The sequence below is a fragment of the Aspergillus affinis genome (genome assembly GCF_023601865.1).
Source record: "Aspergillus affinis strain CMG 70 chromosome Unknown NODE_5_length_567868_cov_86_340925, whole genome shotgun sequence".
In the NCBI taxonomy this organism is placed as follows: domain Eukaryota; kingdom Fungi; phylum Ascomycota; class Eurotiomycetes; order Eurotiales; family Aspergillaceae; genus Aspergillus; species Aspergillus affinis.
In genome coordinates, this window is record NW_026515786.1 from 439,854 (window position 1) to 459,782 (window position 19,929).

Consider the following 19,929-nt stretch of genomic DNA (forward strand, 5'->3'; position numbering starts at 1 on the left):
CCTTTACTTCCCCTCCACTCCTTCTATGAGATCATCCCCTGCGAGAGTGGATTTTACATCTTTCTCTCGTCAATCGCAGTGATTGCACGGCTGCGAGCCTCTCGCACGGGGTATCAATGCCTTGGAGGACCTCGAGGATCCCGCTTGCGACTTGTTCTCCCGCTTCCTAAACTATGACTCTTGCGCCCTCTGAACTGCCACTCCAGTATACGACGGTCAATCGATAGGGCTCACCATGTCCAATACCACTCTGCATGGACATTGTCCAAAACCTTTCCTACAAGAATCTCTCTTTCCATCGTCCGGCGGATGTATGCTATGCCCGTCGCAAAACTCGTGCTGTTTATACCTCGTCTTATGGTGGTGCTAACCATGAACCGTTAGTCGTCGAAGGAAGATACTGCAAAGAAATCCCTGGCGGAAACAGCCAGGTTTCTTGTTGTCTACCATGTCCGTTGGCGGAATGGACCTACGGTGATGGTAAGTCTGGTCGGCTATCTTACCTCCAGGTGTAATACTAACCGAAATCGCCCGGTCCAGAATTGATGTCTAAGACAAAGGCGGCCAGCTGGCTTAGTGTCGCCGTCTTGCCCCTCTGCATATTCCTTCTGGTCTCGTACGCGGTCCTTCCGGTGAAATGGACGCATCGCCACTACCTGAGCATCTGCTTTACGATAGGAATCTGTTTTATGGAGGTGAGGGATCTTGCGACTCGTCTACACCCGAATTCGTCTGACCGAACAGCTTGCATTTATCATCCCTCTTGGTTCGAATCCGGAGCAATGTTACAACCAGATCACTCCCAAGGGTATGCGTGACGATCTGTCATGCGCCTTTACCGGTTCCTTGCTGCTCTTCGGCGGCTGGGTGGTCGTCGTGTGGAGTTTCATCCGTACCGTCGCCTTCCACCTACAGGTATGCTGGGAGGTCCCTATCGGGAAAAAGTTCATGTGGGGGGCGTTCATCTGCGGCTTCGGTATCCCGGCGATTGGATTGACGGTCATGCTGATCCTAACGGGAGTCTCGTTTCGGTTCGGCAGCATGTGCCACATCAACATCAAATACAGTCTGCAGGACTACTGGGCCCCGGTCATGGCCTTTGCTGCCGCTGCTTTGGTCTTGCAGCTCGCGACGATGGGATACTGCATCCATGTTTATGTCCGGTCTGTGTTCGACAATGACACCACTACGAATAGCTCGGGTCTACCCTCTTACACATCGAGTGTGCGCACCGTAAGTGCCCGACAAGCATACCGACGTATCCGACGAGTTCTTCAATTGCAATGGCGCGGCGTGGCGCTGGTTCTGATCATTATCGGCAACGTGATATTCTTCGCCGTCGTCTTCATCGACATGGACAAGCAGCTCGAAGTGTCGCCGCACAACATGAAAAAGGCCATGCCATGGCTGATGTGTTTGGTCGCGTCGGAAGGGGACAGGAAGAAATGCTCCAAGTACATCGCAGAGGTCGGACCCAACGAAGCCACGCTCCTGGCCGTCCTGATTCTTTTATCGCTCGTCGGATTGTGGAACTTTGTTCTCTTCGCGCGACCCTCGCTCTTCCTCGGCTGGGTCGACCTGTACCAAAGCAAGTTCGGCAAACCCGACGAATACGTCTCCGCCGACGCCCGCAGCCTCCTGCCTGATTCGCGCACCTACGAAATGCTGGGCAACGCGACGATATCACCGTTGAAAACGCCCGAACCCGTCGTCCGGTCCCCCTCTCCGGCAGAGCGGATCACGAGCCCGGAGCCGAGCTCGTACGGCCGAGAAGCGCGGTACATCCAGCCCTCAATGAGCTTCTCATCACCTCGGCCTCCTGGCCCTACAAACGCTGGAGGCGGCCGAGAATGGGTTCCCGAGGCAACATTTGCGCGGGGTAATCACCAATACGGATCATCACAATGAGGTTCGGTTCGACATTGGGCATGGGTTTGGGGTTCGGTGTTCGGAAGAGGGATCGGATAAATGATTATTGAAAAACGAAAAGTATTGTACATTCTACGATGTATTGGGTATACCCTGGGAAAGATTTGATTGATTCTACGCGACATGTATTCTGGCATTATACGAACTACAACTTATTAGTTTAGTCTAATCTCAACTGATAATAAATGAAGACTTCATCACAAACCAAACCAGATCCTGACCCACCAGACCCCAAAGTTAAAGTGTTAAAGTGTTCAAACTTCAACCGAGCGAAAACCACTAGGGACGACCCGTTGGGTCCAAAAAATCAGTCAATCCGGCGGTCTGTTTTGTCTGTCCGTCGTCCCCGCATCTTGGTTTTCTAGTCGAAAGCATAACACGATTATCATAAGACTATGACTACGACATGGACTCCGTAACATGTGGGGTGATAACGGTGTCGAACTTAAACACTGTCATTGTAACGTTGGGGTTCGGTTCGGCATTCGATCTGGTAGTTAGGTGGCGATGTGATGATCGCATGTCGATATTATCTCGATTCTATGGGGGAACTACTATTTCGTACCGAGCAGATGCCGCGGTTGGGTCAATGCGTTCGGTTTGTTTTTTTGGGGGGTTCTGTCATGCCACGTTCATGGTTAATCTGGTGGCTTTGATTTTGTTTAATTAGTGGTGCTACTTACGGGGTAGTTGGCTCATGGGTGGACTGGGGAGAGGACGGAGGGGAAGTAAATCCCGTCTTTAGTATTCTAATTATTCTACTGATCGATCTTATCGCTATCAGAAAGTCCTGAACACTACTTGAATTCTAAACACTACGGTACATTCAACGTCATAGAAAAAACCAGAACAAAATCAATAAAAAACATGTGAAACACACCCTCGGTCCAGGGTCCTACCTAGTCCTAGTTCTAGTTCTAGTCCTAGCCCTAACCTAACTAATTCCCTCCCAGGATCGGGATCCAGACCAGGATGCACAGCACTTTACTATGAATTAGTATGCATAGGGTCGGGACTAAGCACCCCGAACCCTGAAGACGTACGTACTCCGTCCATCCACACCACCTTGTAGGCGAGTAGATGTGGGAGTTAGGTTCGCCGATAAATCCCCAATTAGTTAGATGGTATTTCTTTTAGTTAATTCATTAAAAAAAAAGTTTGCTTGGAGTGGCGATGACATGACTGGACCGGACCAGGCCAGACCAGACTTGGATTGACAGGTGGGGAGGGATTTAATTTAATTTTTCATTGTGAATTGAATACCTAAGGCGTTCTGATTTATTTCTCCGGCTTGGGGAGTGCATTTCGGTCATTTAGTCTTTTGTTTGGATTCCGAGAGACGAGGCTGGACTTGGATTTCATTTTCCGGACTGATGGGAACTAAAATCTTTAGTTCACGGAGGTCGGAGACGGAGCACGGAGTTCTACTTTTACTATCGGTAATCTAAAGTCTAGAATCTAAAGGTATCGTACGATGTGCGATTTGGGGTTACCCCGTGGGGATTGTGGATTTCTTGGTGGTTTTTTGCGGGATCTATCTAGATAGACCAATCTTGGAGTACATTCTTCGAGGCTAATTCGATGTACAGCCTATACGGCGTGGAATCTATGGATTTTCCTGACTTTCTGCCTGCTATCTGGTGAATATTGAACTCCTAGTAGATGAATGTAAGATTGCTGGGGGAGTTAATGCATAGTAGAAAGGGATGGTATTCACAGCCCTAGTTGAATATCTTCAAATCCCCCTGTTCTTCCCACTCAGCTTCTTCTTTCCTACAGAATCTCAACTCTACTACATGTATTTTGTATACGCGCTCTTTCTATGTATCTTCCCTCATATTTTCTCCCTGGATGCCCTCTGCCCTCTGCTAGGATCTATTCCGATATCGAGTATACAGGGCGAAGATACCACATTTACCGACAACAGAAGCAAACACACGCATAGCGTCTGATATTAGCCAATGGCATAAGCTTGGGTTTTGCTTGGGTTTGGCGCACCCATATTCTTGAAGGTGAGCTATCAATTTGGCTCGGGGATAGCTTTCTGCTTCTATGGTGGAGGGAAGATCAACAGCACATATACATGAGCCATGTGGATTTACGTCGAGCGTTGATTTTCCCAGAACAATCTACTACTGACGACGGGCACGTCAATATAGAGCGGCATCAGGGCTGTCCCGAAGCAGTTAGGCACGCAAAGCAATCATCATCAGGTAAGTTGCAATTCCGCCCTGATATCTGGGAATCATGGGACTGACTGGTTCTATAGGCACACAGAATTCCACACCTCCTTCATTGCCTTGCATACTTCGACTTGAGGGTGGCTTGGTTTCGTTGAAACCGCTTATCAACCTATACACATCGCTCTGTTTGCACATGCGCCTGGTATGGCGCTGGTCCCGGGATTGAATAAACCCGCCGACCCAAATTTCATTAACCCGCAAACTCGAGGCAGAAGAACTTGATGGCAAAACCATTAATGGTGGCCTCACAGGCTTTCGGCAAAAGAAGGTGGTGGAAGAACTCAACATGGAGGAGACAAAACGATATGGCTCTCGCTTCTACAATACACCAAACCCGATTGAAAATTACGAACTCATGCCGGTGTTCCCGCTTAACCATGCATTGTGTTCGAAACAGGCTATATGCGAGCCATTCAGCATTCTGGGCTAGATGATTCCTCCGTTCCAAGTCCTGTGCGACAGTGTTTTGAATCGTCAAGATGGAATTTAACCCATGGAAACGGGCTGTCTTGAGGAAAAACGGAATCGAAACTGTCCCCAACAGGTTAGCCCTAGGAAGAAGTTCCTGGCATCTAGGCTGGTGACGAAGAGATATTCTGGGGGTTCAATAGAGAGCAACACGATAGAACAGGAGAACATTTTGAGGATACGCTTCAGTGAGTTGCCATCCATTCTTCTGTTTTACCTTGCAGATATAATAATGTTGACTATCTCTAGGACGGTCGAAAGTATGGGATATGGACTCCATGTCTGAAAGCCCATACGGCCTCGGTGTGAGCAGCCAGTCTATACCTAACTGGCATCAAAGTGTCGCAAAAAATATCGATATCGAAAGTAGAATGGGATCATACCATGGATACTTCATTGGTATCCTACAGAAGCCATTCGCCCTGATGAGGGTTTGTTTACAAACAAAGGGGTTCATCACAACTCCTACTGGAAGGGGCTTTTTCAAACTTGGTTGGCTTACACCTAATATGTAATAGCAGAACACCGCATATCAAAATGCACATCTGCCACTCTTGAGCGAAACCGTGATGAGGATATCAAGAATCGCGCTCAGAAACTATTGGAGGAATTCCTTGCTGTGCCGATCTCCGACACCCGGAATCACCAAACTATGCACCCACCAGAGGATCGAAAGGATGATCTTAATATAAGACCTACCAAATACCGCAAAACAGTTGGAGAAAAAAGACTACCTGCTTACGCCTACCAGTATTCTCCCGCCGAGCCGAATTCTGTCAACTATGCCGACCTGGCCGCCCTTCGTGATGAGGACACGGAAGAACCAAAACCTTTGTCAGAGGAACTTGGAGTCGTGGGCAGATCTTGTAGATAGAAACGCTGATGTTACCCTTCCGATTCGATTGGCGACATTCCGCGTCGCAGAGCTGTGAACAGATAAAACGATATTGGTGGACAATTCCAGTTTTTTGTGGTTCCCAAGTACACAGCTCATGCATGGGTCATGCGTCTTGCTATATCTTCTCAGACTAATTTGTCTCTTCAGCATCTCCTATTGCTATGTCGAAGCCAAGTTTGCGGGTCAACGTGCCCAATCCAGGCAACGATTCCATAGGCAATAAGACCAAAAAAGAGAACAGATCTGGTGTCTAACAAACAGAGAATCATCAGTAGAGCCTCAATGCAGCGTGACCCTTTGAACAATCAATATGCCATAGCTGCTCGGGGATAGATCCCAACAGTTCTCGAGAAGCCCACGAAGTGGTGTATCGAGAGGTCCTTATCCTATCAGCGTATGAAAGAGCCCTTCTGTCTTCACTTCACTTCCGGACGACGTCAACAACAACCATTCCATCATAATCATCATTATACTGATACTCATATTCATAGTTTAGTTTAAGGTCAACTCTCGCCCTATCACCTCCTACCAGGCGTTGGTGGAGGGCCTGCCGAAACTCCAAAAGGGCATATACCATACGAAAAGTAGTGCCCCGCATCCAGTGTCCTTCACTGGAAATCTTGCTCCATGGCTAGATTTTGACCGTGATGTTCGACTCGCGTTTACGACTCATACCGGGGCGTTAAGACGCAGCCATATATCCCTTCAGCCTCGCGGCGAGGCATCGCGCGCCAGTACAATGGCTAACAAAAGACAAGGCTAGGGCCATGGTGCGAGATTTGAGAGAAGAATCCCTTCACTACCATCCTGGTTATGGGTCGTCATATTCAATTTGACCAGGATAATCCGCCTGGAGGGTTTTTTCTGTCGCTGCTTCTTGAAAAATTGCCGGGCCAACAGCAAGTATGATCCGCAGAGGAGTCCGCAATCATCGATCAAAAAGAAATCCCCTGGTTGACCTGGATAAGCACCCATGGGATTCACCATTCAGTCTGTTGTTGAAGGAGGTACATCAACGACTGCCTATAGCAAATGCCCTGATGCTGCAGGCTTGACGAATGCGGGTGGGCTGCGATTTATCGGTGAACTGAAAACACCGTGGGTTGAAGCACACAGGATATCTACGTCGCAGTCAAGCTAGGCCCTCACCTACACGCGATTTGAAATTTGTGGTGGTTTACGGCTTAATACTGCCGAAAGTATCGTTATCCTGTGTCTTATAGTCATCTCAAAATGGCCGAAGCTTGGAAACCCATTGTCCGAGCTTTGATGATTCGCGCGCTGGCCGAAGACATCGTTCTCCCGTTGAAACCGCAGGAGAGAAAGAACCCGAGCGTATCTTGCAAGCAGGTTTATGGGCTTATTTCTGGCATGGCGATTATCTACCGAGCGGAAGACTAGAGCCTATACAGAAGGAGCTTAAGCTCCAAAGGCAGGTGACCAAGTATTGTCCCAGGCTAATTTCACCTTTCTAGTTGAAGATGGATGAAGCTGGAGGCTGTGAACGAGAGTGTCAGTACCGCTATTATCAGCATACTGGAGTGGATTGGAGGCGGCCTTTCCATCACAAACGCAGAAGAAAGAAAGCACATGTTCATGCTAAAATAGAAGAACAACAGCAGAGACGCTTACTGGACCTACAGATTGGCGCGAACTCCTCATCTCGACAAACCAACGAACTTCATCTCGACAAATCAACAAACCGAGTATCATGAACCTTGTTAAATCGCTAAGGAAACTTATGCAATCCACCCTCAACGTTGGTGTGGCACTATAACCCCACGCAGCCTCCACGGTGTTCAAGTGCAGTTCACCGTGGCTATGGACGATGCATCTTTCGCGGTGAGGAAACACCAGAAGACATCAGCGAAACCGACGAAGAACAAGGCGATAAAAGATTATATCCTTCTGGAGAGACTGAAGACAATCGACCAAAATCTATAGCTCCCTATGGGCAGTTCAGTTTCACAAATTCTCAACCTGAGCTATTGAAAACCTGTTAAATATAGTCGTTGGGTATGCAATTTCAGCAAATTTCCGGCATCTCGAAATTGTCACTTTCTACAATACTTTCTAATTGCCCCGGAGCAATATCAAGGGTTGTTTTCGTTCCCAAGTGGTAACTCGAACTTCCGGCAGAAAAGCTCACGGTTACAGAACACGTACACAACTCCAATACGCCTATAATGCGTGAAGCCTCCTACCCATTTGGCTACTGCTGTGTCCGCTGCTTATCCGTTGGGACAGAAGAGAATTGATTATACAGAATAAGGATCGTCCAGCAGTTTTTCAATGTACCTGGCACATCCGAGGAGAATTCTGGTTTGGTGCCTCCCCAAGGAGACTTTATCGAGAATCAAGAAGATCGGTGAAGCAAAATTAATTCGGGTTCTCAGACTTAAGTTTGATCATGGCCCACCTTTTATTGATCGAGCTCGCTATGGGATAATACGTTCTTCTTTATCGGAGCAGCAGCATTGATCTCAAACATGGATCCATCATCAGAGAACGAGACCGAAAAAGAGGTAAACCATTCAGACGCTGTACAGAAATATATCCGTGATGGGCAAAATTACAACCGCAGTGATGACAGGGCTAGCCATACGTTCCCGGTGCCTCTATGGGTTGGATTCAGGCCAAGACTATAGGCAACACATACCATTACTTCTTGAATCCCGTTGCGAAAATTCGTCAGGTAGCGGGCATACGACATAAGTATACCGGTGTATATAGCCCAGGCTTATGATGATCAACTCTCTGGGGAATTCTGAGGGAGACTTTGGAAACTGTGTGAGAATATTACCTGGCTAGCTGGGCAAGGAGTGTCAGCTGGGATTACAAGAAGAATTCCATGCCGCTCAAGAGAAAGGCGTCTATGGACTATCAGCTTCTCCGAAGAGAACATCGAAGGTGACTGGAGGGCATTTGTGTTGGAATTCCAGAAGCAATGAGTGTCTGCAGGTCGAAGGGAAGCTACTATTCCATTCTTCAAGGCGATCTTGAAACCAATGTTCCACCTTATATATAAGGGAATTGAGAAGAGCTGTGTTTACTAACATCTGTACCATACACATAGTCCGACTCACGATAATTCAAAAAAGCTGCCTTTAGCGCCCTGACCGATGGGGCGCTCCTGAGCCGACTAAGAAATTTTGTTCTGGGGATCTTCGGAGGATCGAGAAAAGCGTCGGCCTAAAGAGGACTGCAACTGGGCAGTAACCGAGGTTCATATTCCCTGTATCGTCTTGGCATGGTTTATGAGTTAATCTGACTCAGGACATTGACATAATCGTGGATTCGGAGGTTAGCGAGGCGTGCAACATGCTTCTCCAAGCGGACCCACGTTTCAAATTGACACCGAGCAAGCCTCAGCCTGTTTGGTGTGATGGGGGTTGATGATTGGGGACCTCTTTCCATGCCAAACCTTTCTGGTATTTACCAGTCCTCGCGATCAATGGATGGGATGGACTGTCAACTAAAATCAAGATATCATATTGCGTTGGCAATCGGCATTAGAGGGGATGTAAATGCTCTTTCGAGCCCACATCGCTTTTTTTCATAAACTTACCTGTGGCTGGCACGATTATACATTTGTTGAATCACCAACAACCGCAGTTGAGATGGGCTACACAGCTGAGTTTACTCTCTTGACCTTTGAAGATGTGGAGTGCATACTTTCTATCTTCTCATTATGAAGCAGTGTCTTTGAAAATGTCGTACAATCCTTGATATCGGTGGGATGTCAACGAATTCTGGAACCTATTGACTGTTAACCCTACCACGGCTTGGGACTGGAGTACCAAGAGTACCAAGAAATTGTCTCGCTACAAGGCTACAACTACATTAAGACTCTAGGGGTTAACTCAGCAATATGGCGGAGGATAGAAAAAAAAGAGACTACCGATAACCAACAGGTAGCAGAAAAATCTCGCCGATTACTTCTAAAACACTGTTACAAGAAACTAAAGACACATTTTCCAATGTTTTTTATGAACTCGAAAAAGTAACACCACGAAAGATACTTCAGGCAAGATGTATATTGACTTTATAGAGACGAGGTTTGTACCCACAAGAATAGAATCATTAGGCAGGTTGCTCTCTAAGAGCTTCAATTTGAAACGAACTTTCTTGAACCAGAAGCCAGCTGTAAGGCCAAACGCCACAATGGTAGGGATGAATCTAGTTGATAATAAGTTGTTCGAAGGACCCAAAGCTATACGAAACTCCCCTGGGCTGTTCGTCATTCTTTGGGGGAGAAAAGAGGTATATGGCCGTGAGAGAAAAGGCACTCCCCTAAAGAACGCCTAAGATCGAAGATTCTACACTTGGGGACCTCAGGATCTGATGCCATTCTTCCTTAGCAACTCGTCCCAGTCCCCACGCGGTTTTTCATTTGGGAATGTGCTCTCGAGAGCCTCATACTCCGTACATAGTTTAAAATTGTGGCGTCCCTCACACCTACCATTTGCCCTGCCTACGTGGCACGGTGCTATAGGAATCTAGGAAGAGATTAGCGGCTCTTTTCCCCGGCCTATGGTATATACATAGCTGGGCCCATTTCTCAGCCTTGCCCGAGTTCCTCGTTCTGGCGACTGCAGCTTTGATTTGAGGTGTATAACTTCATGACCCGCAAGTTGCCAGTCCCTCGCTTGATTAGTATTTAAGTAGTGATTGCTTTTTCTATACAGTAGTATCAAGGTATCATAAGGCATTTGACACGAAGATTCTATACCTTTTGTTCCATTGAATTAATATCATCAATGATCTTAAGAATACTGACCTCATCACCGAATCATTGAGAAGAATCACAGTTGCCGTCCTGTCTACTCGAAAGCTGTACCTTACGAACCGAAACATTCAAGGGTTGACTCTAGTGATAATCATCCCTTCTTTCACCGGCCCAATGACATCCTCAACCCAAATAATGATGACTGGCCCGGACCCGCATTCCACTCAAGATAGGTATCGCATCCTGTGGAATACTTCTGTGACTTACTTTTTGTCTGATTGTTCGCTTAAAGCTATGAAGTATTTTTATTTGGTAGGCCACGTCAGGTCAGGAGTCGAATATAAGAGGCTCCAGGTTCCTCGGAAGGGGGTATTGAAGTTCATCCCTACAAACCTTGTTCTTCTCCTTCTCCTTGCATTTTTGTTTCTTTGCGCTCTCTCAGTGCATATTGCACTTTGGCGTATTTCTTATTATTTAGGACCAGGGAAAGAGCCTCGAATCATTTTCTTTTCTTCTCTCATCCGTGAATAATCGATTGTCTGGCTTGCTCCTGTGGATATTTTTTCCAGTTCTTTATAGAATAACGGGTTTGGGATAAAAGAGTATTATGCCGTGGTCAATATTTCTCATATTTGCCTTTCAATGACTGTTTATATCGCCAGGTATAGCAGCAGGTAAAGCAGATGATCGCATGTGTTGGTTTCCCGACAAAACAACAAGCATTGACGTACCGTGCACCTCTGACGCCAATACCCATTGCTGTCCAGCGGACTCAATCTGCATGGATAATGGATACTGCTATAATATCGGGCGACAACCTTACTTGATGTTCAGATCTACTTGCACGGATCGAGATTGGGGCACGAGCTGTCCGCAGGAGTGCAGAACGCGAGGTATCTCTACCCATTTATTTCCATGTCCTATTGATATCTGCAAGAGTTATATTTTGAGATTGCTATATGGCTTATTCACATTCCACTTGCGCGAGTCCATAGATTCCGAAAACATGGGCACAACATCCCGTATTATGCTCAGTCACTCCTTTGGCGACTTGAGTAACTACTGTTGCGATCAAATATCGCATTTAGATGAGAACTTCAACGGGTCGTACTGCGCCGAGTTTTACAGACCTGAATTCAGACTGCCCTCAGAAAAGGCCATACTGGGTGTAGCAGCGCTCAAGGGGCTCACGCTCAGCGACTCGATCGATTACACCCAAAACAGCATCAACACCTCCCAAATCTCCGAGGCAAACCACACGTCAACAACACAGCCTCGCGCGATACCAACATCTTCTGACACTTCAACCCATATCCCCGAGAAGAGCGAAAGCAGCTGTAGCTCCAGGAAGGAGAAAGCCATCGGTGCGGGCGTGGGCGTTTCTTTAGGCGTGATTCCGCTGGCGTCATTGACATGGGCGCTCTGGCTGCTGCGACAGAACCAGAATCTGAAGAAGGGGCAGGCGCAGGCGCAGGGTCTTGGCCCGAGTCCAGGTAAAAATCTGACCCATGGTCAGCTATGTTCGATGACGCCTTCTGGTGGATATATGAGCCCGGAGTCTCTTACACATGCGCGCAATAGTCAACTTATGGACCAGGCGGGTATGCCTCAAAGCCCGAGTGAATTACCTAACAAGAGTGTCTAAGCAGAGTCCTTAGGCTACTGATTCTATGCTAAGGTGCTTTACCGTGTACCTGGTAATCTAATGTATACTATGTTGGAACAAGTTGTCAGTAAAAACTTTTCTAGGGGATCAAGATGCGTGCAGCTCTCTCATGTAGGGTATTGATTTCTCTCAAAACGGTATCTAGACTCTGCCAAAGACAAAAAAAAGTCAACATAATACAAACGTTCCAATTTCATTTATCTCCCGCTATGATACACCGTAAGTTAAGGGAACCCAGAGAACTGGAAAGCCAGACAGACACAGCAAACGCGAAATCAAGACGTGAATGGAGTTAAATGAGGCAGTGCATCCTTCCTCCAACTCGGATGTTTTTTTTATCATGAACCATCCCCGGGGATGATAAACTCAAGGGAGAAACAAAATAGATAAAATAGATCGCCCATTAGGGTTAATGACTTATCTACCAGGCGTTGACGTCGAAGTTGGGCTGCAGATGGTTAGATATAGATGACATGTACAAAGGTAGGGTTAGGTCTCACCTCCGAAAAGTAGGTTGTCACCACGGTTCGATCGGAGAATTTCCGTCCAGCGAGGGCCTTCAATGCATTTGTGGTCGACTCTACCGTGTCGAACTTGACAAAGATCTTGCCCACACCGGGAGACTGTCTGCTGCCACCAGAAGGCCGCGGGATCTTCAGCTCGACGATCTGTCCGTACTTGGAGCATTCATCGCGCACATCGTCGCAGATTTCTGTCCTCATTAGCTGTGTGGTCCATCAAGACAAAGCATAGAAAAATACCTTCGTAGTCTTCACCGTCCATCAACTCCTCCGGCGTCACCATGTTCAACAGCTGCAACACGCGGCTGGTCTCCAGGTCCTGCGATGTCGTCTTGGCGAACATTGACATGGCATTGACACCCATGTCCAGTCCAGACGCCTGCGTCGTTCCAATACTGGCGCGCACCACCTTGAGATGCCGGTCACCCAGTTCCATACCGTTGAGACCTTCCACGGCAATGCTCGTGGCGGAAGGATCAGCGTATTCGCAGAAGGCAATTCCCTGGCAAATGTTAGACTGAGATGCCACTAATCAAGAATGGCAACTTACCCGAGACTCTTCCGTCGAGGCATCCTTGACCAGAACAAAAGACTTCAATTCACCGAACGACTTCAGAAGCATGGTGACGGGCTCTTCGGGGATATAGCTGGGGATGTTGGAGACGCAGATTTTGTTCGCCGAGTCGGGAACCTCGTTCAACAGCACACCCTCCTGGTATTCTTGCTCGGTCGTGGTGCTGGGGACAATGTAATCCTTGGGTCGTCGGATATCCAAGCCCTTTTGTTCGCCATTGGCAGCACCGTTGCCCTCCATAGCTGCATGTTCATCCATCGTGATGCCATCAAATGAAAGAGCAACTGTGGCGTCGTTGGGCGACTTGAATTCGACGAGAGCGAAGGTATGGTCATCCGACACCTGCGCCGAGATACACGGGTCGACGCTCTGAATGACGTTGAGACCGTTGAGTTGGGTGTTCAGGAAAGCCAGCAGAGACTCGCCCGTCACGCTAGTAGGAACGTTGTAGATAAAGAGACGCTTGGCCTGGCGAGAGTTGGAGGGTTTGAGCATTGCGCTGTCGGCCGATCCACCACCAGGTTGCGCCATAAAGGCCTGAAGACGGCTGGGGTCCATGGGCTGCTGTCGAGGGGCACCGGGAAGAGGAAACATTCCTACAGAAGTCAGCAAGGCTCTTTGGCTGCACAGTCAAGGGAGTACGGAGGATAGCCATCATACCTGACAGCTTGGCCTGTTCCGCAGTCACGTTCTCATATCCAGGAGGCTTGATATCCCATTGTGTCAAACGACGTTTCCGGTCCAGGATGGACGGCACGTCTGTCAAGTCGGGCGTAGGCTCGCGCTTACGCGGAGTAGGCGACGGGCTTCTCCTGCGCTCTCTCCGGTTCTCCCGATCACGGTCGCCGCGATCTCTGCCTTCCCGCCGAGGTTTATCTTCGAACAAATCTCCTCTTTCCCGCTCGCGCCGGGATTGTCGGTCGTCGTAGTCTCTACGTCGACGATCGCCGCGCTCCCCGCGGTCACCACGCTCGGGACGCTCGCCACGTTCAGGACGCTCGCCACGTTCAGGACGCTCGCCACGTTCAGGACGCTCGCCACGGTCTCGGTCCCATTCGCGATCCTCCCTTCGGCTGGAGTACCGGTCCTCTCGTTCCCGAGCGCGATAGTCCCGGCTCGACGAGTACGTGTCTACCTCGTAGTCGCGTCGAGAGCCCCGGGAACCGTAATGGGGAGACCGCGATCGTCTTCTTTCGCCTCGTTCGCCTCTCTCTCCTCGGTCACCTCCGCGTTCGCGCCGCTCTTCACGCTGTGGGTTCGGTGGGTGGTTAGTTTCTCGTCGGGTGGCTGGTGTGAGCTAGGTAATCAGATCGGACTATGCATCGTAAGTTTACTCACGTAGTAATCCCTCGGGCGACCAGAGTCTCCTATATTCTGGTTAGCTGAACGTCCAAGCTAAACGAAAAGCTGAAACACAACAAGATGAGCATGTCTCACCTCTGGAAGAATAGGTATCGCCGTTCATGTTGAGCTCCAGTTACCGGTTTCCGCGATCTCAGTTGTTATTTTTATTTTGATGATTTCTCCAAGGGATATGTTCAAAGAAACACGTCCCAAAAACACAGCAAGAAACCTCCGGAATAAGTCAGGGGCTGCAACAAACAGGATCGAGGACAGGCCGATGGGACGAAGCAGGGGCACTGGGGAGAGACTGGAAGGGCCGAGTTGCGCAGAGGAAAACTCGCAGGTGACGATCGGCGAAGCAGCCGCGCCACTATCCTGGATCGAGTTTAGTTCGCGTCCGACCGCCTGCGCTTTGGGTCGACGCTCGGCAGAATCCGCCTCTCTGGCTTCGCGCTTTTGCCTCCTGCCGTGCGAAACTTGACCATTCCACGCTCTCACCATGACCGTTGGGGCCTTTTCCGAGTGGCGCAAGCTTCCTATCAGTCTTAGCGAGCTCTGTATTAACACCACGCTGCGCTGCGGACAGTCCTTCAGGTAAATTGATCTTATCCCCTATCGTCCTATACTTGCGCGCACTAACACAACCCTCGCTCTATCAATCTAGATGGCACAATGTCCCCGACACCGAGGAATGGCGATGTGTTCTGCACGGCCGTCTTATCTCCTTGAAGCAAGACCCTAGCCACCTCTACTATCGAACCTACATCACCTCCAAATCAACAACACCGGCATCTTCAATCCCTTCCAACCCTATCTCCTCAATCTCCGCCGACGACAACACCCTCGCCCTAATCAAAGACTACCTGAACCTCTCCTCCAACCTAACCGACCTCTACGCCCTCTGGTCCTCGCAGGACCCTAATTTCCGCAAAAAAGCCCCCCAGTTCACCGGCATCCGCATCCTGCGCCAAGACGCCTGGGAAACCCTCATTGGCTTCATCTGCAGCAGCAACAACAACATCTCGCGCATCTCGCAGATGGTCGAGAAGTTATGCTTGCACTACGGGCCCGCCATCGCCTCGGTTGGCGGTCGCGCGTATCACGACTTCCCGACCCCCGAGGCTCTGACGGGCGACGACGTCGAAAGTCGGCTCCGGGCGCTGGGCTTCGGGTATCGTGCGAAATACATCTATCAGACGGCTGTGATGGTCGCGAAGGAGAAAGGCGACGGGTGGTTGGATTCGCTGAGGAATCCTGAGTGTCCGGCGTTTGGAGGGGAGAAGGGCTCGGCCGGAGAGATGTTCCCGGAGGGCAGAGAGGGATATCGCGAGGCACATGAGAAATTGCTTTCGTTGCAGGGCGTGGGGCCCAAGGTTGCGGATTGTGTGTGCTTGATGGGGTTGGGATGGGGTGAGGCGGTGCCGGTGGACACCCATGGTGAGATACTTCCCATCATCTTCTTTTCTTCTTTTCCTTTCTTGCTTCCCTCGCAGTTTTGGAACATGGATTCAGTGCTAATTGCGCCTAGTCTGGCAAATCGCTCAACGGGACTATAAATTCGGCAAGGGTTCACATAAATCCCTCACGAAAGCCACATACGATGCTGTCGGTAACCATTTCCGCAAACTCTGGGGCAAGGAGTCCGGGTGGGCTCATAGCGTTCTGTTTACGGCCGACCTAAGGTCTTTTTCTGATCGACTAGCTGCGCCGAAGAAGGCGAAGGTCGAGGTAGACGTCAAGGAGGAAGAGAATGACAAGGGGGAGGTGAAGCTCGAAACGACAGTCACGACGTCAACGGTTGCGTTGAAGCGGTCTGCGACGGAGGAGGCTGATGTCAAGGCTGAACCAGTCGACGATGAGTCCAAAGAAAATCTTAAGGCCGTGGTTCAAGCGGCGCAGACGACCACCACAAGGAGGATGTCAAAGCGGCTTCGGAGTCAATGATAAGGTGTCCGGGTATAACTGTTCGATTTGAACTTCTTTCTGTGTATACATTAAAACTAAATCTTTTTAGACGGCGCATGCCCAGTTACAATAGACTTGATACAAGACAGCAACTTTGTCTGTTTACAAATACGAATAATCACCAACCCGACAATAACACCCACACCAGCAGCAACAGCTGCGCCGGTGCGAAACTAACAGCACTCACACTCGCCGCCCCTGACGCCGTCTCCGACACAGTCTCATGAACAGCCCCGACATCTGAAGAAGTTGGGACAGGCGTAGTCGTTGCCGTCGCCGTGGACTCGGCGGTCGCTCCAACTACGACCTGCGAACTGGTCGACGACGGCCACACAAAAAGCGAGGACGAATAAGTGCCCATACACGATGTCGAGAACGGCAGCTTCCGAGTCTGCGTGGCCTGCGGTACGGCCGGACACGACGGAAGAGCAACGATCGAGTCCGAATCGCCGATGATGAGACTCATGTCATCGACCGCTTTTGTTAAGTAGCCGTCGTCCCTGTCATGGCAGAAGTCGCGCCAGGCTCGCAGGGTAGATAGGATATCAGCGTCGGATTGCGTGTAGGTGAGTGGTTCGTCAGATGAGATGGTGGAGACGATGCAATTTAGACAGTTGGCAGCGTTGACTTGTAGGTGGGAATCAATGACGCAAATCGTCCAGTCTCTGGGGTTGGGAGTGGCTTCGACCGCGGCATGGTCTGGGTTATGTGTTAGTCTGATGATAGATGCGACAGGAAGATGATAGGGCTACTAACTGCAAACTTTATGGCAGTTATCCGGGATGATCTGAGCCGGAGTGTCGGTCGAGTTATCCGATTGTATTTTAGGAGTAAGCATCTCCATCTTGAGGTGAAGTGAGTCTCTGTAGGTACAGCCTATGCGCAGATGTATATCAAATAGGCGTAGAGTATTGGAAGGAGAAGAATCTGAGGTGCGAAAGTTATTCCGAGTATTCTTTTCTTAAACGATATCTACGTCCGTAAAACTACAGGAACTATCACCAACAAATGAGCTTCGCCATCGTCCCCAACATAAAACCTCGAGAAGGGTCCTATTCGGAGATAGATTGCAGCCGGTGCCTTGGCGGCTCCCAGGAGAACCCTATAAATGGACGTTTATCGCGGTTTAAGAGGGGTTCCTGGGGGCCCTTTTCCCTAGTTCAATCCAGGGGCTGCTCCTTTGGCCATTTAAAAGCGGACCCGAGATTAGGGCTTGGAAGTGTGATGCAACCCTGATGAGGCGGTGTTTTTGTTTTTCGTATATTTTAGCGCGAACATGTACCTGGATTTTGAGGCTAACTAGCAATATTTCTTGACTGAGTAGTTTGATTTCCATGCAAGTGATCAAGGTGCCTAGTAGGATAATTCTGGTGCCACATCTTGTCCGAGTGATCCCGGGGTAAGGGCCATGGTGAATAAAAGTTACCGTAATCCCTTCAGCTAAGAAAATCCCAGAAGTCATCCAACAGCTTGCGCATGCTTTTCCTAACATGTGCCATAACGAAACTTCCCAATTCCGCATGCATAACTGGCTTCTCCTCCTCATACCGATCCTCGTACATTTGTTCCAGGGCACCTGCATTAGATGCAACTTCGAGGTAGAGCGGTCCTCTTCATTCTCACCGATGCCCACAAGAAAGCTTCCCAGTTTGAGGAGCATGGAGTTGAGGATCAGATGACACATGCGTCCATTGCCGTCTATGAAAGGATGGATGTTGACGAAAATGTGGGTGTACTTGGTGGCGATGGCAATTGGGTCAATGGTGCTTTTCCTGATGACCTCTTGCAGGTCTGACTTCAGCTCTCGGATCATTGCTTGCACTTATAAGGAACCAGGCCGTGATTGGGGAAAGGATGAAGACCGGCGCTGACTTCATCCTTCCGATAGATACCACTGTACTCTTGCCAGGGGACATTTTTGGCATCGACTTTGTGGGTTAGAATTCCATGGGTCTGGAGGATTATGTCCTCGCTCAAGTCTTGGCCGCGAATGTAAAGCTGATTGATGATGTATGAAGCAGCCTTGGCGTGCTGCACGATCTCGCGACGACTGCGTAGAACGGCGGAGGTGCTCGCCGGCAGGTTATTGCGCAGGAGGGTCTTCCTCATCTCCACAAATTCTTCGTCGGTTTCGCCGATGTCTTCTGGTATTTCCTCACCGTGAAAGATGGCCATGCACAGCTTCAGCGTAATGCCTGGATTGTTTCCGGCTCGCTCAATCATGTTTGATCCATAGACTCGTGGGTGACGGCATCTTGATATCTAGAAAGTCGAAGAAAAATAAAAAGATAATAAGGGCTTGATTTAGACGATGTAGAGACTTGGAGAGAGAAGATGACGGACACGAGAAAGGGAGTCACGAACCACCTTCTCTTTCTGACTCACTTTTTCAAGTCATTCGGCTCTCTTTCCCATGGATCTTGTGCATTATGAGGTCATAATATCTTTGAAAGGGTTTTTACCCAAAATTGAAGACTGCTACAAGGTGAATAGAATACATAACCTAAACCAACATAACTAGCACATAGCAATAGGTATATACTCCTCCTTAGGCTAGATGCCCACTATGGAGACTGGATGGCTTCTCGAATACAGGACGGATGATGTCTTTCTTGCTGTACAGTACGTGGATTTACTCACAATACAATCCGGCTGCGAAGGGCTCGGGATTTCCAGCCATCTTCATGCATTCGATAATTTTGAGGTATATAGTGTATCCTGGGCCGAGTCCAAAGAAAAGCTTATGTCCAATGCCTTTGCCAGATAATATAGGGTCTCTAATCTTGGAATAGGCAAATCGTGTGCTCAGGCGATTCGCACAGTGTTTCCAAGAATGCTTTCGACTTCGAGACGGCGACCTGACAAGGCGTCCACCATCATGCTTGGGGTATTCCCTGGAAGTGCCCGTGATTCGGAAGCCTCCATTTGATGATCAACTACGGTATTATCAATATCTGTATAACCCTTGGACTGTGCGACGGTAGCAATCTCTGCCATGACGTTCCTGAGAAAAGGAACTGCTTCAGAATCCGATCTGAGGAATTGCGCATCACGAAGGTGAGAGAGCGCGCATATGGGGTTTTGCGATCCATTGACCAAAAGTTTTCTCCACCATGCCCCCTGGATATCCTCTTCATGGAGGCTATTCGCGCCGTAGTTTCCCAAAATTGTGGCAAGTCGACTTGTGACACGCTTCTGCTTTGGGGGAAAAACAGCGGGAAAAGTACCCAACTAAATCCGAGCGCATGAACTGTGAGATATTGCACTCGGTGTATTTTGCGCACAAGGCATGTTCAGCACGGCGCTTATAACCGTTGTACTTGGGAAGAAGCTCTTCCACGGGTCCTCAATACCGGTGCCATTTTGCATAAGGACGATTGCGGTGTGTGCGCATACTGCAGGCTTAATCTGCTTCTGCAGGGAAAGGTCGTCAAAGGGAGCAACCTTCGTTGCGATGCAGATATAGTCAAAGCCACCGCGGGAATATTTCATAGTTTCCTCTACCGATCGCACGGCATTTGGTCGGATATGATTGCCCGGTCCAAACATAGTAGAGTTGATTATGATCCCGTCGGAGGCCACAAGATCATAA

At 49.1% G+C, this 19,929-nt stretch overlaps 8 protein-coding genes across 8 annotated transcripts; 4 read left to right on the plus strand and 4 right to left on the minus strand.

Annotated features, from left to right (window-relative positions):
* Positions 1-254: 254 nt before the first annotated feature.
* On the plus strand, positions 255-1,908 carry gprM (the record flags this gene model as incomplete). Its single annotated transcript, XM_053094194.1, has 3 exons — positions 255-480; positions 541-695; positions 745-1,908. 3 exons carry the CDS (start codon positions 255-257, stop codon positions 1,906-1,908), a joined length of 1,545 nt encoding a protein of 514 aa, XP_052960409.1.
* A 2,104-nt stretch (positions 1,909-4,012) lies between these two features.
* On the plus strand, positions 4,013-6,301 carry KD926_008856 (uncharacterized protein; the record flags this gene model as incomplete). Its single annotated transcript, XM_053094205.1, has 5 exons — positions 4,013-4,142; positions 4,199-4,314; positions 4,381-4,558; positions 5,159-5,493; positions 6,035-6,301. The coding sequence occupies 5 exons, from the start codon at positions 4,013-4,015 to the stop codon at positions 6,299-6,301; spliced, it is 1,026 nt and encodes a 341-aa protein (XP_052960410.1).
* Positions 6,302-11,273: 4,972 nt separating this feature from the next.
* Positions 11,274-11,912, plus strand: KD926_008857 (uncharacterized protein; the record flags this gene model as incomplete). The annotated part of the gene is made up of 1 exon (XM_053094216.1): positions 11,274-11,912. One exon carries the CDS (start codon positions 11,274-11,276, stop codon positions 11,910-11,912), a length of 639 nt encoding a protein of 212 aa, XP_052960411.1.
* A 442-nt stretch (positions 11,913-12,354) lies between these two features.
* On the minus strand, positions 12,355-14,493 carry KD926_008858 (splicing factor u2af large subunit; the record flags this gene model as incomplete). Its single annotated transcript, XM_053094227.1, has 7 exons — positions 12,355-12,381; positions 12,434-12,645; positions 12,695-12,956; positions 13,005-13,624; positions 13,689-14,277; positions 14,367-14,395; positions 14,466-14,493. The coding sequence occupies 7 exons, from the start codon at positions 14,491-14,493 to the stop codon at positions 12,355-12,357; spliced, it is 1,767 nt and encodes a 588-aa protein (XP_052960412.1).
* A 378-nt stretch (positions 14,494-14,871) lies between these two features.
* On the plus strand, positions 14,872-16,316 carry KD926_008859 (8-oxoguanine glycosylase OGG1; the record flags this gene model as incomplete). Its single annotated transcript, XM_053094237.1, has 3 exons — positions 14,872-14,966; positions 15,037-15,809; positions 15,901-16,316. The coding sequence occupies 3 exons, from the start codon at positions 14,872-14,874 to the stop codon at positions 16,314-16,316; spliced, it is 1,284 nt and encodes a 427-aa protein (XP_052960413.1).
* Positions 16,317-16,455: 139 nt separating this feature from the next.
* Positions 16,456-17,181, minus strand: KD926_008860 (uncharacterized protein; the record flags this gene model as incomplete). The annotated part of the gene is made up of 2 exons (XM_053094248.1): positions 16,456-17,036; positions 17,094-17,181. 2 exons carry the CDS (start codon positions 17,179-17,181, stop codon positions 16,456-16,458), a joined length of 669 nt encoding a protein of 222 aa, XP_052960414.1.
* A 592-nt stretch (positions 17,182-17,773) lies between these two features.
* KD926_008861 (uncharacterized protein) lies at positions 17,774-18,560 on the minus strand (the record flags this gene model as incomplete). Its single annotated transcript, XM_053094259.1, has 3 exons — positions 17,774-17,913; positions 17,961-18,132; positions 18,210-18,560. The coding sequence occupies 3 exons, from the start codon at positions 18,558-18,560 to the stop codon at positions 17,774-17,776; spliced, it is 663 nt and encodes a 220-aa protein (XP_052960415.1).
* Positions 18,561-19,142: 582 nt separating this feature from the next.
* On the minus strand, positions 19,143-19,886 carry KD926_008862 (ketopantoate reductase family protein; the record flags this gene model as incomplete). The annotated part of the gene is made up of 2 exons (XM_053094271.1): positions 19,143-19,568; positions 19,734-19,886. 2 exons carry the CDS (start codon positions 19,884-19,886, stop codon positions 19,143-19,145), a joined length of 579 nt encoding a protein of 192 aa, XP_052960416.1.
* Positions 19,887-19,929: the final 43 nt, after the last annotated feature.